Genomic DNA, 21,015 nt, shown 5'->3' with positions numbered 1-21,015 from the left:
AATTACTTGCTCCCATCTACTTGTCAAAATCACTCTTTTCTTTTACCATATTTCCAGTGCGATATCCTTCGCAACTCCCTCCCTGCAAACAGATTTCCCTCGAAGACGCACGTTGAACTCTCAATCTCGATGAGCCTTTCCTGCCCTTCCTTCTGTGCTCTCGATCTCGGTCTAAAGCATTTTTCAAGCCCATCACGACCGATATACATTGTATTTGAATTCCGGCGTCTGGAAGTTCAACCTTCCGGAATTCCGGAATTTGAAGTCTGGCCTGTTGCCAAGTCAACTCCATCGTCATCCTCCACCCTTCTTATATCGTCACCCCTACCACTTGCATCTAGATATCCACTTTTCCAGATCCAGCACTTTTTTGACATTGACGGCTGCCTCACTTCGCGATCTCCGATCACCCCCTGAGTCATTATTGTACAACACTGCAAACCATGGGTCCGTCTACCAGAGCCGCTACCAAGGCTGTTCAGAATGGCATCTCAAAGTCTGCCTCTCCAAGCAAAGCCATCAGCCGCCCTGTCGCAAATTCAAAGCACAAGGTCGTGAAGCGAGAGACCAAATCTCACAAGACCAAGCTCGACAACAAAACAAAAGAATCAATCGTGGCAACAACAGCGATCGACTCCAAATCAACACCAGTCACAAATGATGACAATCTCGCCAACAAGAAGTGGACTTCTTGGTCTGCTCACTCAAGCGCATCACCATTCCCAACTTTCGCTCATCCAACAGCTCAAGAATGCAAAGCCGCTCATACCATTCTACACAAAATGCACCATGAAGCCGTCGCCAAAGAATTCGCAGACCCCGACACCCCAGAGACGATAGCCAATGTACTGGATGCGATGATCATCGCCGTCCTCTCCCAAGCAACCTCCTGGTCAAATGCAAAACGCGCAATGGGAGGTCTCCGCAGCACCTACGGCGACCTCTTCGCCTACGACGCCATCTTAGCAAAAGGAGACGAAACACTACAGCAAGCCCTCCGCCCCGGCGGCCTACACATCCGCAAAGCCAAAATCATAATGACTATTCTCAAACAAGTGCAGGAAACCAACGATGCATCTTGGGATCTCAACTACATTATCGATCTACCCAATGAGCAAGCTATGGAAAAGCTACTCCAGTTCAAATACATCGGGTCTAAATCTGCCGGTGTGGTGTTATCTTGGTGTTTGAAGCGAACGGTGTACATCGTGGACACGCATTGTTACCGTATTGCCAAGCTATGGAACTGGACGCCCAAAGATGCGACGGTGGAGAAAACACAACAGCATTTGGATGCGAAGATTCCGACGGAACTGAAATTTGATCTGCACTTCTTGATGATTGCACATGGAAGGACGTGTCCGGTCTGTAGAGGTGGAAGTAAGGTCGGAGGGTTGTGTGATGCGCAGAAGGAAATCAAGACTTTGTTGAAGAAGGAAGGGGCTAAGAAATAGGAGAAGTCGGGGAGGGCATGGCTAGGGATTTCGACGTGCCAGAGTCCACTCGATCACCCGTCTGTATCTCTGTCTTTGATCCGGTCAAGTAGGCTCCCAAGTCCATGACTACATAAATCCTACAACAAAACAGTATACACTTCGCATACCACGATTACAGCAAGAGGGTTAACGCGTAAGCAAAAAGCGGGAAGCAAGGGAGTAAACAAAGAGACATGATAAATTTCTTCTACGTAGGCAATGTTAAGTATAAAAATAGCTACCCACTTCCGCTTCTTGTAACCACTTCTTTCTCTAACAGCAACGCAAGCACAAGGATATTGTCCGTTTTACATATACGCATCCTTCCTACCCGTATGCCTTTCTATGCCGAGTAGAAACTCATGACAGTCGCGCCGGGACCATAACGTCGCGAACGAGGTCGATAATATCGAGGAAAATGTGCATCTCTCTAGACCTATAATATAAAGGAATACGTATGTGATTTACTTCATACATTTTACTGGTCGAGGATAGGAGGGAGGGATGGTTTGATTTCGACGTGTGCCTAGTCTTTGTAATTATTTATATAGTGAGATGCAAGGGACGCGCTCTAAGAAATTAGGTAGAGAGATATAATCCTCGCGTCGAGACGTAACGACGTAGACCGGGTCGATAATCATTTCACATTTATGTGTCTCTAGCACAGAGAGATAAAGATACTTTTTTTCTAGATAGCATAGCATCGCCGTAGGTAGGAAGAAGGGCTAGTTTATATCCTCGTCGTATACCTAGTTATCGATTCCCCTCTTTATCTAGCAACGAAGATCTAACTAACATGTAAGGGACATATAATCCTTCTTCTTACTAAAGCGGCCAAAAGATCGTACGAGCTTTACGATATTCTTGCAAAAGAAACAGAGAAGAGTAATATTTAAGGAATGGAGATTTGTATAAAAAAGGAATTAGTGCTATACTAAGAGAGGCTCTCTACGGTCTAACATGATATTTTAAAGATATTTATGCATTTAGACATGTGTTTAATATAAGGAAGTAGCTTAAGGTAGTAGCTTCTAAATCGATAATGTTTTTGTCTTATTAGTAGACACATTTTTCTAGCGGTCGTATAGAAATCCTTGTCTCTATAACATCGAGTAAACTAACATTACGAATTTTTAAGAGTAACTTTCTAAACACCGCAAAAATGCTTTTAACTAATAGAGAGGCTTATAAACACTACTCTAGGATATAGACCTCTATAATCTAGTAATATATACTCCTACTCTACTTCTCTCGGTAGTCTTTTATATAGTAACTACGAAATATCTAGATATTACGCTCTTTATCTTTTTGCTTCTACTAGCTAAAAAAATTATAAGTTTATAGTTATAGCCGACGTAAGGTAGAGTATAGGAAGCGGAAGAAGTAGCATAGGTTAATAACTCCGTTATCCTAACTAGAGTCTAGAAAGTTAATGTTAAAGGGTTTAGGATAGGGTTTTCTATCGCGAGACGACTAGTTAAAACGCTATATCCCTAACGCTATTACCCTCTTTATAGGCCCTAAGATCCCGAAACTTGTTTAAGGTATTATTAATACTAATGCATGTAGTAGATTAAATCGTTAGCTAACATTATAGCGTCCTAATAATGCTAGTAGGAGAGTTAGGTCTAATGTACTAATAGCAAGTATAGTTATATATCTCTATCATTATAATGTTTTAGACGCGCAAATTACTATAAGGAGTCTAGATATAGATAGACGAGACTATCTCCTAGAGGAACGTAATCTTATATCGTCGAGCTTATTAGTTCTATAACTAATAGTTTAATTAGTTTATAGAACATATGTTACGATAATAATGTAGCTATATCTATAGTCCTAAGCAAGTGTACTACGGTCTATTCGGGACTATTTGCCTATCGCTATTTACTATTTATATTACTAGAGACTAGGATAATTAACATAGTTAGTATGTAGTTAACTATGTCTATAGGCTAGTAATAGAGCTATATTAACTTATAATAAACAAATTAACGATAGAGACTTTAACTACGCCTAATTAAGCTAGGAGCCATTTCTTCTAGCATTACCTATAAGAAAACTTTAAGATCTAGAGAACTATTAGGGAGGTAAAGGAGGGAGAGGTTTAGGTTACTAATCCTTCCTTTACGCTTAAATCTTTATCGCGCTATAAGCAATCTACCTTAAGGGAGGTATACGAGCATCGAGTAACCCTCTATCTACATTAAGAGATTAAGAATATAGTATTATAGACCCGATGTTTTCCCTCCGTAACCCTATTAATATATTCTAAGTACGAAATACGCTAAATATGTCTCTAATGTAGAAGTTATTATTAAACTTATGCTCTACTTATTACTAAGATTGCTTTAGCGATACTTAAGGTCTTACCCGTAGATAAGAGGGGTCTTATATTATAGTAATCATTCGTATATTCTTATAATAGTTATGTTAGTAGAATAACGATTTTAGATAGTCGTGTAATAGGATAGGTTACCCTAGTCTTCTCTCTCTCTTTTACTAAGCCGGCGTTTCCTATGCGACACGCTAGCGTAGTACATAAGAAGAATTCTATAGCTACCCTACGTAGGGCAACGAATAGCTTTAGCTATAGATAGACCTATTATCTAAGAGTGATCTATACGTTACTACATACCTTCATACCCTTATAATTCTATTCGTTCCTACCTAGGTAGTAGCCTATAGATCCTCTATCGCTCCCTATAGGCGTACCGATAGCGTCTCGCGACCTATTTAACGGACGTACCGATCCGGACTACGCGACACCTAGCCTCGAAGAACCTATAAGCGTAAGGGACATACTAGAGGCTATAGATAACGACGTAAGCGTCGACGAGGACGACCTCCGACGTATAATTACGAGGGAACGACTACGAGCTAAGTACTTAGCGCTCCGAGAACGTAATCGCGTCGTATAGTAGCCGACGGTTAACGACCTCTACGTAGGTAACACCCCTAGCAGAATGCTAGGATTAAGAGAAACGAGCCTAACGTACTCGACTATTACTCCCTCTAAGGGCGAGGAATAGGCGTACTATACCCGCTACTTAGGCGGCTCGAAGTTAAGGAAATAACTAGATATCCCGCCTTTCTATAGAAAGGACCTCTACGACGTAAAGCTCTTCCTTTATCGTCTTAAGTTAGCCTTCTTAAATAATAAAGCCTCGTTTATCCGAGATAAGGATAAGATCGTCTACGCCCTCCTCTAGCTAAAAGGCGACGCCGAAGCGAAGGCGATACGCGTATAGAACGTAGGCGCTATCGAAACCGGCATATAGCTAATGTTTAAGGAATTTATTATAAACACCGTAACCGACCTAGCTAATCGAGAACTAACGCTAATGCTCCGCTACGAATAAGCTACTTAAGGGGCNCTCGCTACGATTACTACCTTATAGGCCGCGGACCCCGTCGTCTACGAAGGCGAGACGTACCCTATACGTAAGTAGAAAGGCGCCCCCTAGGAAACTAAAGACGGTCTCCTATACTAGGGTACTTACNTNTACGTTCCTTAGGATAACGCGCTACGGACGTAGGTAATACGNATATATTACGACGACCCGCTTATAGCTTACTTCGGACGAGAAAAGACTATTACCTTAATTCGACGAACGTTCGACTAGCTAGAGCTAGCGAGCGACGTTAAGCGATATGTCGAAACTTACGAAATCTACTAGAGATCGAAGGCAAAACGCTATCGACCCTATAGCGTTATAGTAGCGCTACCCGCGCTAGCCGGCCTATAGGAAGAACTCTCTATAGACTTCATTATAGACCTTCCTCTAAGTAAGTACTATAACGAGGTCTTTAACTTAATACTAGTTATCGTAGATAGGTATATAAAGATAACGAAGTACATTCCGACTACTAAGCGTTACGACGCCGTAACGCTTACGAACCTCTTCCTAGAGGTTATTATCTATAGTTTCGGAGTGCTAAAAGGAATCGTCTCCGATAGGGGTTCCGTCTTTACTAGTTAGTTTTAGTCGGACATGTATTACGTTACGCAGGTGAAACGTAGGCTCTCTATAGCCTTCTACCCTTAGACGGACGGCTAGACGGAGCGCTAGAACTAGACGTTAGAGTAGTACCTTCGCTACTTCTACTTAGACAAGTAGAACGACTAGGCTTCCTAGCTACCGCTAGCGGAGTTCGCGAGTAATAATAGCGAGAACTATGCGTTAGGCATAAGTCCCTTCTATGCGCTATATAGATATAACCCGAAGCTTTATATAGAGGCCCGAGACGGCCCTCGCGAAGGGGAGGTACTAGTAGTAATAGAGCGTGTTTAGAGGCTTTAAACTGTAAGGGAATCGCTAGCGGTAAGCCTATATACCGTAGGCGAATACTAATCCTAAGGATATAATAAGTAGCATACGGAAAGGACGTTTAAGGTTAACGACAAAGTAATGCTATTAGCAAAAAACCTAAAAGTACGATAACCGAGCCGAAAGTTATCCCTAAGGTATATCGGACCGTTCTAGATTATAGAAGCAATTAGAGCGTAGGCGTACCGCCTAGCGCTACTAGAGAACTATCGTCGACTATACGATGTGTTTTACGTATCCCTCCTTAAACTATACTACTAGNNGGATAGAGTCGAAGCCCCGGCGTTTAGTAATCTAGAACTAGTCGACGGAGGCGAAGAATAGGAGGTAGAGGAAATCGTAGACTATCGAGGGACTAGTAATAAGAAAGCCTTCTTAGTTAAATAGATAGGCTAGCTAGTAGAGTACAACTTATAGGTACTAGCGAGCGACATAGCGAATGCTACGGACGTACGAGACGTATACGAAGCGTAGGCGTAACCTAAGCGAAGGNGGACGAGTTGCTATCCTCGCTATCCTTATTATCGTTACTATCGTCGGGAGCGGCGGCGACTATAGGCTAGAAGCTAGCGAAGTATATAGCGATCGCCTCGAGGGCGCTAGTAGAGCGCGCGGCGATAGTATTAGCCTTAGTAGCGGCACGGCGGGACTTAGTAGCCTCCTACAAATTAATAAGGTTAGATACGGTCGCGCGACATATAAGCGGAACGTAGGGATAAAGTAATATACCTAAGCGAGGTGCTTAAGGGCGGCGCGCTTACGTACCTCCTTACGGAAGGCGGCGACGGTAAGCGGCGAGCGCTTAACCTTATCGGCGTCCTTATAAAGGTAGACGTTACCGACGCGGGAGTTAGGGTCGTACTTAGCGGCATCGAGGTAATAAAGGAAGCGGGCGCGCTCGTAGGCTATACGTACCTTAAGCTAGCGGAGCTTAAGCGTAGCGGCAGCGTTAACCCTATAGCTAGCGCGAACGGCGATAAAGGCGTCTAGGACGCGGCGGTAGCGAATAAGGCAGTTAAAGGCCTTAGCCGAGTAGTCGTCTAGAGGTATATAGGCGTGCTTAGTAGTAGCGTAGTAGGGGCACTTTATTAGGGGGCCCGTATAGAAGGAGTAGTCGTCTATATAGCGGTTAGTAGTAGACGCGTATAGGAAGCGTAGGCTAAAATAAACCTCTCTTATTAGGACTACCCTAGTCCTTAGCGTAGCGGCTACACTAGATAATAGCGTCGTCGATAGCGACGGGGACACCGATAGGCTTAAATAAGGGCATGTTAGCGTATAGTATGGTTACGTTATAGTAGAGTTATGTTTACGAAGAAGAGGCGATACGTAAGAGGTACGCGTACTAAAGAAAGGAAGGGATAAAGAAGTAATAGGCTAGCTTTATTATTATCGCTAGCCGCATGCGTCGCGACGCTAAGGCGTCGCCGCTAAGCGGGCCGCCTACGACGCCTAAACCTTAGCCGGCGTCGCCGGCTCTTATATAGCACGCGCGCGCTACGATAGCGAGGTAGTCTATTAGGCTCTATAGAAGTCGCTTACGACTACGGATTTTAAGGGCAGATATAGGCCGCTAAGGACAGCGTCCTAGAGGGGGGGATAATTGTAACGGGATAGGTTACCCTAGTCTTCTCTCTCTCTTTTACTAAGCCGGCGTTTCCTATACGATACGCTAGCGTAGCATATAAGAAGAATTCTATAGCTACCTTACGTAGGGCAACGAATAGCTTTAGCTATAGACAGACCTATTGTCTAAGAGTAATCTATACGTTGCTATATACCTTTATACCCTTATAAGTCGTCTACGCTTAGTATTAGTGTATAAAGTTAATCTTTTTTATTATACGACTATGTTTAAGATAAGCATTATTGCTATATAGGAGATAGAAAAAGTATACTTCCTTACGCTAGGAGGTTTAGGGTACTACTAATATTAATGATCTACGCGCGCGTACGGTCTACTCGTATACGTTAACTCGCGTCTCGCTTCTTCGTTTCTCTTCTTTCTATTAACGTATATATATAACTAATAGACTAAATTTAAGAAGATAACATCGCCGTAGCTATCGCTAGATAGTAGGACAGTATATATAATAGTTTAATGGCCGCCGCGCGCGAATTCGACCTCCCCCCCTCTACTATACGCGATCGATATAATAGCTAGCTAACACGACACAAATTATATAATAACGAGAAGAAATTAACCGATATATAAGAGGTAGACCTCGTTAAACGTATTATAGCCCTAGATAACCTATACCGCGCACCTACGAAGCGCCGTATCCGTTTAATAGTTAGTTTTATCCTCCGCAAATAAGGGGTATACTAATCTATAGGAAAGAGATAGGTTAATCGCTTCGTTTAACGACATCTAAGGGTTAAAAAACTTCTTAGAAAATCCTAAGAGGTAGATAGGATTAACTAGGCGATAGAAGAGAACGTTAGGGCCTAGTTCTTAACTCTAGATTACGTAATAAAGACGTATAAAATTAAGAGGGGGAATATGTACAATATAGATAAACATAGCTAAGGCCTAGGCATCTATACTAAACAAGTTGTTATAGGAAGGGCCTATAATGAATCTATAGGTAAAAAGAGAAAGAGAACGCGTACTAAGGCCTCTTAAGACTAGGAATAGTAATAATAATTAAGTGTATCTTAGCGAGCTTTAAAGCTATTAAACTACTCGTTATTTTTAAGGGTGTACACCTTATGCTTAACAATTTTCCTACTAATATACCTCCCTATTACTTCGTAGTATAGGAGAACGGTTAGACTAACGATACAATTGGTTGTTAGTAGCTTAAGACTATGTTTCTTCCTTAAACGAAGCTAGCCAAAAAAAATGAGTATAGACTACTCATTTTAGACAGCTATAAGAGCTATATTAACGATACATTTAAACAACTAGCTGAAGACAATAAGGTTATTCTTTATACGCTTCTACTACATATAAGCGATGTTCTATAACCCTTAGATCTAGCCACATTTTCACCTCTTGAAACTCAATATAAGGCTAAATTATATAAGCTATAACAGTTCTTAGATGCTAGTCTAATTAAGAGAAAGGACTTCCTTCTACTGTACTAATAGGCCTATAAGGAGACTATAAGAGATAAGGTCATTCGAAACTGCTAGAAAGAAGCTAGTATTATCCCTTAGAATCTAGATATAGTGGTCGTAAAAGAGGAGGTCTAACTAGTAGACTAAAACGTTACTCTACTACCTAAAACATACGAATTTAAGACTCTAAACTACCTAAGAGAGACGAAGGATTATCTAAGGTTCATTAATTAAGACTAAGAGGCAGATTTTGAAGCAAAATACTAGCTATTAAGACTAGTTTATAAGAAGGCCACTAAAGCTTACGAACTAGCTATAGTTAAACTGGCCTAACGAAGCGATGAAATTAAACAAAAAAACCGCCATATTGTCGACATAATTAACGAGAAACCTCGTATACGGGTTAAGAAGTCTAAGGGTCGTAGTTTAGTCGATTCTATTAATGTACTACGCAAATAGGAGGTGTATTAGACGTCTATCATTAAGGAACGAGAACAAGAGGCGCGCGATAAACAATCTCTTCGTAGAAGGATGAAGAAGTGATTATCTATTTAAATAATCAAATTTGAAACGAAACGAGTCGCTCGTCGTAATATGCGACCGTGTTGAAGTTAAGCTATCTAGCTGGTTTTGAAGTTGGTGATGCGCGCGAGTAGACCGTGCGCGCGCGTAGATCATCAACATCAGTAATATCTTCCCACGAGGGACCGTACAGAAACTCAAAAGCAGCATCAACCACAATGCAGACGCTGATCTGAGATCTGGAGATGAAGCTTAGAAGACACTCCTTCAAGATGAGATTGGAGAGAGGTGCAGCATACAGGAGAGACGGAGTAGGAAGGACAAGCACAGGTCAATGATGCACTGCAGACCTCCACTTCCCTATCGAGATCCAGCAAGTAGAGTATTGCATACGTGTCATGGGTGTGGAGAAGGTAGGAGTGATACAGTATCACTGACCTGTGCACTTTCCTTCTCTGCTCAACGACGCTACTCGCAGTTGTGTCGACAGCGATATGTGGAAAAAGCTGCGGTGCTCAAGTATGCAGACATCTGGTTCTTTGGTCATGTTGTCTCTGATCAAAAAGAGTCCTAAGAGACGGGTGGGAGGAGTATTTATACCTAACCCGACAAGAATGGTTTGAGCAGAAGACTATTTTTTTGCTAGTTACAGGAGGTGGTCATCATAGATCAGCAAACAGTGAAAGGACGCTACAAGAAGCGTGATGAAAAAGTAGAATGACTCTTCAAATCATTATAAATCCTGCAGCTATGTATATCCGCTGCTTCATCCAATACCCATAGAACGCCAGCCAACGAACCTATTTCCAATGCCACCCAATCCTTTTGCCAAAAACGCCATCCAATGCATAAATTCTCAATCTTCCAAGCCCACCTGATCCCAAGCCGTCAGCACCAAAACCTTGACAAGTTGAATCCACTGCTTGCGATCAATATCCCTCGCATCCTGACTGATCTCTCCCTCTGCCTTGACCGCGACGTCTTGGATGCCAGAATCTACCATGCGATCGCATTCGGCGTCTTGATCTTGCTGTTCGGAGTGCTGTTCCGACGATTGTTGATCTTGAGTTGGCTGTGAAGAACCACCGACGCCGAAACAGAATGCAGGTACACCGACTTCGGTCCAGAAGCGTGCGTGAGAGCCATTCCGTCGTCCGTGGAAATGAGGGATACTGGGTCGTCTGCCGAGTACTTTCTTGCCATTGTTTGAGAAGGAAGTGGCGACGGGGTGGATTGCACAAGGCGTTGATAGTCGTGAGGGTGTGTAATTCTCCGCCGGTACCGTCCGTTGCCACCTTGCGGTTTCGAGATCAAAAGTGGCCGGGTCGGTGGTTTTTGTGGCGGTTGTGTCTTGGAAGGGTGCGGAAAACGGTGATGGAGGAATAGATGTAGAAGCAGCTGAGGTTGAAGCGGCAGTGATCATACAATCGCCTCGCCATAATGTCTTTCGCTCGTCGGAGTGTAGCATATGTCGGCATGTGCCTAGTGTGCCTTCCTCGGTATCAGAAATCGCTTCCAAGACGACTGTGCCGATGAGTCGATGTCGGATAGAGTGGAGGAAAGCGAAGGCCGCCACGATCGCTGCTGTTCCTGCTGCATCCGCAGGCACCGGAGGCGGATGTGTGACTGGTCGTATATGCTTGTTGAAAGAGTAAGGATGTGACGGGGATGAGATGCGTGGAGATATGATTCCATTCAACACCAGGCAGGGACCTTCGCCTTCATCGAAAACGCTGACGAGAGATGGAAAGGTTGGTGAGCCTATTGTCACGCTCTTCGCATTCTTCGAAGCCAAGTAGGACGATATGACTGAGATGACAGGTTCAGTGGTCGCAAAACCATCCCAGCCATCTCGGCCATGCGGTGTTTGTATGGGAGCCATCGAGGCAGCGGAGAAGGCATCCAGAAATTTGATCAGTTCATCTGTCTCTGCATCGATGGCATCCACTATCGATGTTTTCGAAACTGTCGGCGATGATGTTGATGGTTCAATTTCTTGTTTTATGTCCTGGGCAAAACTCTCTTCTTTAGGAACCATTTCGATGGTTTGATAGATGTGATTGTTATCTTCAAGCTCATTAGGCGGTGTAGGAGGTATTGCTACCCTCTTCGGCCGTCTGGTCATCTCATCTGATTGTGCGAAACGAACCATGGTGGATCAACAAGGATGTGAGAGGTGGGTTACTAAGAAGTTTGGTTCTGCGGACGGAACGAGTGGAGTCTGTTGTTGGCAGCGACAGTGTTTTCGGAATTTTAGAATACAAGTTGCGAGAAAGGAGCGGTGGAAAGGAGAGGAAATCAACGTCACTAAAAACAGAAATAGTCGAACCTGCCTGTGCCTCTTAGGTTACACGGGTGGAAGGTTTCGACGGATAATATTCAAGCCACCAGGGAATGATTCAGATCTGACTCCGAACCACGCGGAGGCTGAGACCGAATCCGCGTGTGGTGCTTATCTAGTCGACGTACAATTAGAAGTCAATGTATTGGGTCAGCAGCAAACATCCCTCGATATTGGAGTGGTGTTATATCAAGGATATATGCTGATCGAAGGATGCAAATTTTCACGGCTCACGACGGCGCGCGCAGTGTCGAGATGTTGACGTTTTCACTTGTCGTGGCACTGACAAACACCGTATAACCTCATAGCAGTTTAGCCACGATAAATAGAAAAGGGCGCGGCGTCGCTGCTGCAGTGACATTACTCACTCTTCTTGTCAGCCTGTCACATCACTGTTTCTACGCTCTACTTAAGGTCTCCTGATCAATTTGACGCGACATCGTCAAAGTCTAGACTCTGTATGCGTGCTGTAGCTGGTATGGGAGGTCGAGGGTGTTGAGGCTCTGTCGTACCGATTAGGCAATGATCGACGCTGTACCGCGGCACTCGAAGCCAATTGCCGTGTTAGCTGTCTGTGGCAGAGTGCGAGAACGGCGATTACTGATCGGATGGAAGTCCGTCTTCGAGAAGTGGCCGTTTTCCAATTTGGAAACGCATGGTCTCAGGCGGTGACTGTTGTTATGATCTCAGGGTGAACATGCCTCGAGGATTTTGGTTGAATCTGATTGGATGTATATTGATAAACGCTCTATGAAACGCGTCTTTATGGTCACTAAGAATACAAGATTCAAGAGCGAGACGCATCCAAAAGTGTGTCATGCACCAGTCCAACGTGGCCCCGGTTGAGCGCATATTGCTTGTTGGAAGCGCGTGAGATGCGGGCCCCGACCTTGTACGTTGCAAAATGCTTAGAGCGAATCGGAGCGATGATGAGCAGATTCTCACAGGTTCAGCGCCCTGTCGATCCAAAGCAAGATTCTGGCAAAGTCTCCGAGAAGCCATGAGTGGTCACTCTCTTGTCTAGCGCTGTGGAAACCTCGTCCCACCAGCACTTGGTCGGTCTTACGACCACTCGGACGACGCTCCATTTCGGAAACTTCTCCTATGCTTCTGTGCTCGTACGGCCATAAGCACGTTTTCGAAGGTTCCAAAGAGGCAAGGAGGAATAGCACGACAAAAGACTGCCATAAACGGTAATCCGGCCCGGTATCCAGATTTGAGCATCGCAAGGAGCGTGCTAAACGGCAGCATTCGCGACTGAGTGATGACGGGGTTAGGTAGGGTTGATTTACGGTGTGAAAGCATCTTCAGCATTGTTCAGGCCGCGGCTTGGACAAGATTCTCAGGGGCAGAATCGATCGAAGCTTTCGCCATCTCAGTGGTGGTCTGTCCCTTTGTCTCGGCGAATTTGGAGCTGCGCTTGAAGCTAGGAGATGGGTTGTAGAAGTCGTCGATGATGGGATGGATGAGGACGGTCTGGTTGTGGATGGTGACGGTACTGTTGGTAGGGACGGTGACCCAGTTGTCGCGTTCGAAGGTCAGGGGTTCGCTGGCGACAAGGACAATGTCGGCGCCTCTGTCACGGCGTTCCATGGTGTAGTCGGCCTTCTCGGCTGAAGGGCCGTTCTGCTTCTTCCAGCTGGTGCCTGAACTGAAGAACAGGCTGGCAGCCTCGTCGGTCTTGCTGCTGACGTAGCGCGTGCAGACAACACTCTTGCCATCGGTGACGGCAAAGTTGAGCAGACTGCGCGTGTCGCCTTCTCTGACGTGTTCGGGCAGCTCTTTGATGTAGCCGTTGATGCGCTCGATGGTCTTGAGGATGGCCTTGCGCAGAACGCTGTGGCCGAAGCCATTCGTCTGAGCCTCGTTGTTGTCCGGATCGTAGCCCAATTTTTCAAGGCTGTCGAGGAACAGGGCAAAGCACCACTCAGAGTCGGTGCTGCCAGTAACACCACCGAACCAGCGGTCGCCAACGTCGCTGACCAACTTGCGCTTGACACCACTGTTCCAGCTTCCTACTCCTCCGTTGTGCATGAACATCAAGCAGCCGCGGCTGAAGGGGTGGCAGTTGCTCTCGGCGAGGGCGCCTTCGGTACTTGCGCGGACGTGGGCGAAGATGAGGGGCGAGACAGTCTTGCTGGCCAAGCGCGTCAGGTTGGTGCAGTTCCAAGCAGGGATGGTCGAGGTGAAGATGCACGGGTCCGGGCCGAGCAGGGCGAGCAACGAAGGAGGGGTGTAGTAGCCAACGCCAAAGCCGTCGCCATTGTGAGGTCGTCGTGTGTCTAGGCGGAGTCGCGAGTCGTAGGATTGTGTAAGGATGGAATGCGCTGGGTCTAGAATCAAAGTGGAAAGAAGGATGGGCTCCTTGCCCTTGTACACCTAATAATCTGGTCAGCAACTATCGCACCTTCTTCTTCCGAGCTTTGTAATACCATGAACCGACACATCTGGAAGGTATGCTGGAGGAGGAATGAGCGACCGAGGACGACGTCTTATTCTAACAAAGAAAGACAAAGTTATCGCAGAAAGCAAAGCTGCGAGAGAGCAACAAACACATTACAGTCGCACCTTCCTCCCAACGCGATATTGCGCAATTGTGCGCTTTGACCACAAAACAGCTTCACTAAATCCGAAGGCTCCTTGCTTCTCATTCCCATCCTGACAGGCAATCCCTCATACTCAGTACACTTTCGCTAATTGACCGCGCGTTTCTTTCTAACAGAAGATACAACCTTCTGGGCACCACTCCGGGTACATAGCGCATTCGTTGTTGTCGAGCATCAAGTATCTCGCCAAGTAAACATCGACAAGGTGACGCTGAATCCGAAAAAAAGTCCCCGCTGTCTCTTGAACATCCCCGAGTCGGCGACATTCACCATCATAGTCATTCTTTTCGTAAACACTCTCATTCAATCTGGTGTTCTTGTTCTTCCAACCGGATCGCGATATACATAGTCTCTGCTAGGCTCTGTCTGCCATAACATGATCGCCGGTCCGAAGATATGACGACGAGAACTACTACTCATGCCACAGCCTCTGCTGTCAAGCCATCTGCTCTAGCCTGTGTTGAATGTCGATCCAAGCATCTCAAATGCGACGGGAAACAACCAATCTGCTCACGATGCATCACATCCGAGATTACATGTAATTATATGCCTTCACGACGAGGATGTAAAGGCATGCCGAAGAAACGAAGAAAACTCAATTCGCCCTCTACTCAGGACACTTCACTTCAGACATCACCAGCACCGCCGCCAACAATATCTTACACAACATCAGAATCTTTGCCTTGGCAGAACGAAATGACCACTTTTGGTCAACACGGACATGGCATCACATCAGACTCGATTGCAGCTGCTCTTGATACTCCGTTTCCCAACTCTGGGCCGACATACATCTTGGCCGACAAACTCCCAGTGTCAACATTGACTGATTCGCGATGTCAGAGTCGCCCGGAAGCGATCTTGGATTCGGAACATGTCGTAAATTTATACTACTCGAATTTCCATCCAGCTCATCCCATCTTGCTTCCACGGCACATGTACGATCAGAACTATCCCTCGTACCTTCGGCTAGTCGTTCAATTCATCGGAAGTCATTATTCGGCATCTCAATCCGGCGACCCCCTAAGAATACAGACTGCTAGAGCTCTCAAGGATAGTCCAGAAAGAACGGCTTTCATGGTTCAAGCTCGTCTTCTCTTCGCAATCGCGGTACATGCACGAGGCGAGCCCAACGAAGGCCTGGCAATGCTTCAAGATGCAATTGAGCTAGCTATCAGCCTTGGTATGAACACAAAATCATTCAGCTCCTCGAATGGTGGCTCCATACCGTGTCTTGAAGAGAGCTTCCGTCGCACGTGGTGGGAGCTGTTTGTAGTGGAAGGCATCATGTCTGCGATTCATCGTCGCTCAACGATGAAGACCACCACGGTCGCCTCGGAAGTTTTGCTACCATGTGAAGATTCGACATACACAGATGGCGCTTGTTTCTCAGACAGCCCCACCTTGGCTCAATTCGCTGACCGTCATTTTGCCGAAGAAGAAATGAGCTTCTCTTCCTCTTGCTATCGTATTGAGGCTGTACAAATACTGTCGCGGGTGTTGTCAATCGCAAATGCTGAAGCTCATCCTGATGAGGTACAAGCAATCGATAACTCGCTTGCAGCATGGACGCATTATGTACCTCCGGAGAAGCGCGACCTCATCTCTAACTCAGGTGAAGTCGACGAAATGCTATTCCAAGCACACATGGTCATTCACTGGGCTACCATTCTCCTGCACATGCCTCGCAGCGAACTTCTCTCGGTGCATCCAACAGCGGACATATTCTGTGCGAAGGGTGATAAGCAGATGCCATCCACTGATACCAAGCATGCTCATGCGAGTAAAGCGACTGATGCCTCGAAGGAGTTGTCAAATCTTGCGGCTTTCCGCTGTCCGGTGCAAAAACATACGCCTTTCTTTATTTGCGCTCTTGTCATCGCGTCCGTGGTTCAGCTTGCCGCTTGTACACTTCACAACTGCCGCTGCATGTATCAACATAAAGATCGCATCACCTTAGTCGTCGGCCTGTTGAAATCGCTGAGCTTAAACTGGGCCTGCGCCGGATCAGTTCTAGTCAAAATCAAAAAAATCGCTGCAAAAGTGTTGAAGTCGGAGCATTGCACTATGACAGTAGCATCAACTCAGTGTGACAGCTGTACTGACAGTGGACTCGGTACAAGCATTGGTGCTGAAGATGTGCCATGGCTGGAGTTTTTTGACGACCCGACAATCATGTCTTTTGATCGCTTTGCGCCTGGGTTGCTGTTTCCAGACGAAGGCTCTTGAACAACAAGTCAATTCCCTTCTCAAAATTGCTGCAACGAACTATAAACATGACATACACTCGCCTGCATCGTTTCTTATAGCCTAATCACCCACCTCACTCTCAGGACTTCTCTGCGGACACATTGTGTGAGGGTTTGGCTCCGAAGGAGCAAAACGAGAACAGCCAGGGTCATGATATACATTCCACATGTCCTCCCTCCGAGCTCGCGATATGTCAATCGAATAACTTAATCACCGAAATCTGCGATCAGATCACAAGAAACTACATTGTACAGAAAGCATTACTGACCTGATGCACTCATGCTACTGGATACCATTCCGAGCCGGCCTCTCTTACGTTATCGCTTCGGCGACAACAGTGAATCGAGGATCTTCTTCGGAATGATGCAGGATGCGATTGCACTTGGAAGGAGGAGGGATATATACGGCGTTGTGTGCGCGAAGCTGGAACCCATTACGTGCCGAGTCTGACATCCAGTCATGTGTCTGTCAGAAGCTACTCAATACCTCCCTGTGGCGAGACCTTTCCCACTCAATCTTTCCTTTCCTTTTTTGGTTTTCCTTCTGACCATTGTTCAATTATCGAAAGCTTTCATCGTAATATCTGGGTATAAAATCCTTCTATACCCGTAGTACGTCCCTCTCCAAATCAGAATCTTAGAAGAAGAGTCATGAGTGTTTCCCAACACCAACGACATGAACCATTCTGTCCTCCATCTTGCTCTCCCCTACATGTTCTTCGAAACGACTACCCCACGCACTCGAGTCGAGAGCAGAAACAATCTGGTCGGTGCTGCTTTGTCAGGGGTACGACGCTATGTTGTTCGGTTTGGATTCTTAGAGATAAATGCTGGGACGAGGAAGGGAGGTTATATTTCCATCGGCCGGATGCCGATGTTACACTGGGCACCGAACGTTGCCGGGGAGTACCTGACAGGTCTGGAGTTTGTTGAAATCTAGAGTTTTGCGAAGGTGTCATGAGGTCTAAGAGTGTGCTAGAGGACAAGGAGAGAAAGCGATCAGGTCTGTGAGCTTACTGCCATATCTTGCTTTCCTACTGTGAGCTCGTCGTCTTTCGATGGATCTGGAGCGTGAAATCTTGTGCAGATTCATGGACCTAAGTACTTTATCGCCCTCTTTACCCGTACTCATTTTAGGAGGTTGATTTCTAGATGAAATGTGATAGACTGCCGAGAATGCAGGGTTGTTCTTTTGATGATTTAAGACAAAGCGACAAGCTAATCTAAGATGTAAGGTCAGTATACTAGTTGTTGTTGACCTTTGTGCGCGCTCCCGGCAGCTTGTAAGGAACGTTCATTCAACTGAATTGATGCAGGACTTGTTTCAAGCTTTCCTGGGGTGAGAAAGGAATGCTGCGATGTAAGCATTATTGTTGTGCTCTCAATGGTCCAATATAAACACGGATTTGACTGATTGAATGCAGGGTGTTATCTTTCTTCGCTTCTGTCACAGCAGAAACACGACTTTGCTAGTGCTCTCTCACTCCAACTCCCAATGATCCTTGCTAGATGTTTTATTGACTGTCTGAATGCAGAAGGTTTTTATGTTCCCTTGAACTGTTGAGGGAGTACGATATAGTTGTCGTTTCTTCACCCTGACCATTCCGCTGTGAAGATCGAATTTACTGATTGAATGCACGATGTATTCGCGTTCGTCCTCTCGCCTAACAGGAGCACGACATGGTCAACGCTCTGAATCTTGCCTTCTCACTTGAATCTCGAGTGGCCATCACGAAGATTCGATTTACCGATTGAATGCAGAGTGCTTATATTTAGTCTGTTCTGTCTTCAGGAGAACACGAGACAATCAATGTCCCTTGCTCAAATACTGAGCAATTTGTTGCTGCTGACGATGCACAATGTTCATAGCTTCATCGGTATCGTACAGATCGTACCAACCGGGTGCCTCATGCGGCGGGTCACCAGCCCAGACCTCGCCAAAGGCATTAGCATGTTGTATCTCCGGACGATATAATCCGCCATATGCCCAAGGACAGCTTCCGACATATGTTCCGATTTCGGACTTGAAGTCATTCATGGTGGCGCCGATGATGGTCTGTTTGAGCATTAGTGATGGATACACAGGGAACTGAGTAATAAACTTACAGTGAAGTACTCATCCTTATTACTAGTGCCCGCCGAACTGAGGTAAGGATATTCCTTGCCACTATTTTCCCAGTTGTTTCTTGCCATACCAAACTCCTCAAGAAAGACAGGCTTTCCAATCTCTCTACTCCATTCACTAGAGTTGGCAACAAACGCTGTAGCAAAACTCTTGGCAGCTTCCAAGTTTGTAGCAGAAGAGTTGAGCATATCGTAGACACCCCAATTTTGGACCCAACAATGAGTGGTGCCGTAGTCAACAGTGCTGAAGTTATGAACGGCTTGGAAGTACCATTTTCCTTGCTTGCCTTCGAAGCCGACATTGACCAATTGCTTGGGTGCAAGTGATTTAATGTAGGCGCTGCTGTTCTTGACCCAGGGGATGATGACGTCTTCAGGCGCTGCTGGTAATTCGAGGGAGTAAGGGCCAAGGTATTCGGTAGGGACAACAGCGGGTTGAGGTTCATTGGCAAGCTGCCATGTCATGACAGTAGCGTCCTCCTTGTATTTGCGGCCATTGACTGTGTTCACGCGATTGAGAATCTTGGAAATATGGGCATGGTACCATTCCTGACACTTTGGGATCGTGTAGAAGCGGTTTGCGTAAGCGGTGAAGTTGCCGTAAGATTCGGCATCTACGCCTTCGACTGTGTAATTGCCCCAACCAGTGCCTGGCTCAGAGCGCTGAGGATTCGCTGTTAAATTCCAAGATGACGGGTAGGGAATCTGACTGTTGTTTGTAGCCCAAGAGACGTATTGACCAAAGCCACCGCTCCATTGCCATTCATTAGCCAGAGTCATGGTGGCTCGCATGCCTCGCTTGCTCATCTCGTTCAGGCAGCGGTCCAGGCCGACAAAGATTGCTTCGTTGTAGTTTCCAGGGCTCTCCATCAAAGCAGGATACATTCTGAAAGGTTGATGGGTGGGTGCGCCTTCCGAAGCAGCCATGATGCGGAGATGGTTGACCCCATGAGCTTTCATCTGGTCTAGTTCAGTGATGAAGCGCGAGTAGTTGCCTCCAACATGGTCATCGGCGGCTAGGTTCATACAGGACCAGTAGTTGAGTCCAGTGAGATAGACGGTGCCCTGGCGATCCTTGAGCTTGAAGCCGTCAACGGAAACGAAGTCATCGGCGGCGATGCCATGGCCCTTTCCAGGAGAGTGTCCACCATGAGGAACTGCAGAAACAATAGATGGTACGAAAGCTGCTGCTACTAGAGCAGAAGTCCAAGTCGATGTAATCATAATCACAATTGATGTTGATTTCTCAAACGAGAAAGGTGGAAGACAGTCATGACAGTAGCACCTTCTTTATACTCCATCATCTTAGGGCTTTCTGGCAAACATGTGCTGGGCGGACGATCTTCATGATGGCATGAGGTTGCATTTTTCACGAATGCATGTTCTCAAAGGCAGGCACCTGAAAGCATATAGCATGGACTCGAGCCGCGGCATGCTCCTTGCTGGCAAAATCGCAGTGGTTGAGGTGATGTCTGCCGACCCCCGCCGGAAGAATTGTGGGGAGATGGTCGGGTCTCCACATCTACTCCAAACTGGTCACGGAGCACGCTGCTCCGCCTACTCAATTGGGCCACAGAGGAAAAGCTACCCATCGCGATGCACAAGTATGACACTGTCTTCAATCAAGCAATGGAGAACCGGAACCTACCATGCTATCATCGCTCTCCGCGGTCTCGGCTTGCTTGTTGCGAGAATCAATAGTGACACGAGGCACGAGGATGTGGCCTGTAATGCCTAAGAGAAGCAAACAGAATTGTAAGCCATATTGCTTGGGGAGTAGTGGAAGCAAGCAAGCATGAGACAGATGCCCTTTCCTAGATCCTGTCTTGTGATTGCTGGCCAGTGCCTCAATCGCAAGCGTGACCAAAAGTATCTGTTCTTCTCATGTCTTGAAGCCAACAATCAGGAGGTCGTGAAGACGCGAGGAAGTTTTGGCCGCCGGACGTGGTCGATAGAGCTTGCTCACGCAGTGCATACCATACTGGTGATGGCGAATAAATGGTCACAGAACCCACCGTCCGGGACCTAGATCCGTTGCAAGTTGATGTTGGACGTTGAAGTCAAAGCAGTCGCTGCTTAAAGTACCTGTGGCTGCATATGATCTGTCAGAATTTGACCAAAGGCCCACACAGAGGTGTGTACTGCAAGTTCGTTGTGTCGTCGATTCAGAAAAGTACCACTCTGCACTCTATAGTATCCCTGACAGAAGTCGTTCCTGCTGGATTGACTTTGCGGGACGATGAGCTTTACACAGTTACGTTGTCGCCGTACGACTGTCATCGTTTATTAAAGTCGTTGGCTATTCTA

At 46.1% G+C, this 21,015-nt stretch overlaps 5 protein-coding genes across 5 annotated transcripts; 2 read left to right on the top strand and 3 right to left on the bottom strand.

The window, feature by feature from the left end:
- The first annotated feature begins 362 nt into the window (after positions 1 to 362).
- Positions 363 to 1,721, top strand: M438DRAFT_341815 (DNA glycosylase). The gene has a single exon (XM_029904594.1). It carries the CDS (start codon positions 444 to 446, stop codon positions 1,452 to 1,454), a length of 1,011 nt encoding a protein of 336 aa, XP_029764344.1. The 5' UTR covers positions 363 to 443; the 3' UTR covers positions 1,455 to 1,721.
- An 8,526-nt stretch (positions 1,722 to 10,247) lies between these two features.
- On the bottom strand, positions 10,248 to 11,543 carry M438DRAFT_351462 (uncharacterized protein; the record flags this gene model as incomplete). Its single annotated transcript, XM_029906717.1, has 1 exon — positions 10,248 to 11,543. The coding sequence occupies one exon, from the start codon at positions 11,541 to 11,543 to the stop codon at positions 10,248 to 10,250; it is 1,296 nt and encodes a 431-aa protein (XP_029764343.1).
- Positions 11,544 to 13,049: 1,506 nt separating this feature from the next.
- M438DRAFT_264424 (N-terminal nucleophile aminohydrolase) lies at positions 13,050 to 14,179 on the bottom strand (the record flags this gene model as incomplete). The annotated part of the gene is made up of 2 exons (XM_029899950.1): positions 13,050 to 14,111; positions 14,165 to 14,179. The coding sequence occupies 2 exons, from the start codon at positions 14,177 to 14,179 to the stop codon at positions 13,050 to 13,052; spliced, it is 1,077 nt and encodes a 358-aa protein (XP_029764342.1).
- Positions 14,180 to 14,761: 582 nt separating this feature from the next.
- M438DRAFT_252878 (uncharacterized protein) lies at positions 14,762 to 16,387 on the top strand (the record flags this gene model as incomplete). Its single annotated transcript, XM_029899666.1, has 1 exon — positions 14,762 to 16,387. A coding segment is annotated over one exon (1,626 nt), but the record flags the coding sequence as incomplete, so codon positions are not given.
- A 2,004-nt stretch (positions 16,388 to 18,391) lies between these two features.
- M438DRAFT_361535 (glycoside hydrolase) lies at positions 18,392 to 19,932 on the bottom strand (the record flags this gene model as incomplete). The annotated part of the gene is made up of 2 exons (XM_029907517.1): positions 18,392 to 18,640; positions 18,691 to 19,932. The coding sequence occupies 2 exons, from the start codon at positions 19,930 to 19,932 to the stop codon at positions 18,392 to 18,394; spliced, it is 1,491 nt and encodes a 496-aa protein (XP_029764340.1).
- Positions 19,933 to 21,015: the final 1,083 nt, after the last annotated feature.

This window comes from Aureobasidium pullulans (genome assembly GCF_000721785.1).
Source record: "Aureobasidium pullulans EXF-150 unplaced genomic scaffold scaffold_2, whole genome shotgun sequence".
NCBI classification, from domain to species: Eukaryota; Fungi; Ascomycota; class Dothideomycetes; order Dothideales; family Saccotheciaceae; genus Aureobasidium; species Aureobasidium pullulans.
The sequence above is the reverse complement of the archived record's forward strand: the minus strand, read 5'-3'. Positions and strand labels throughout refer to the sequence as shown.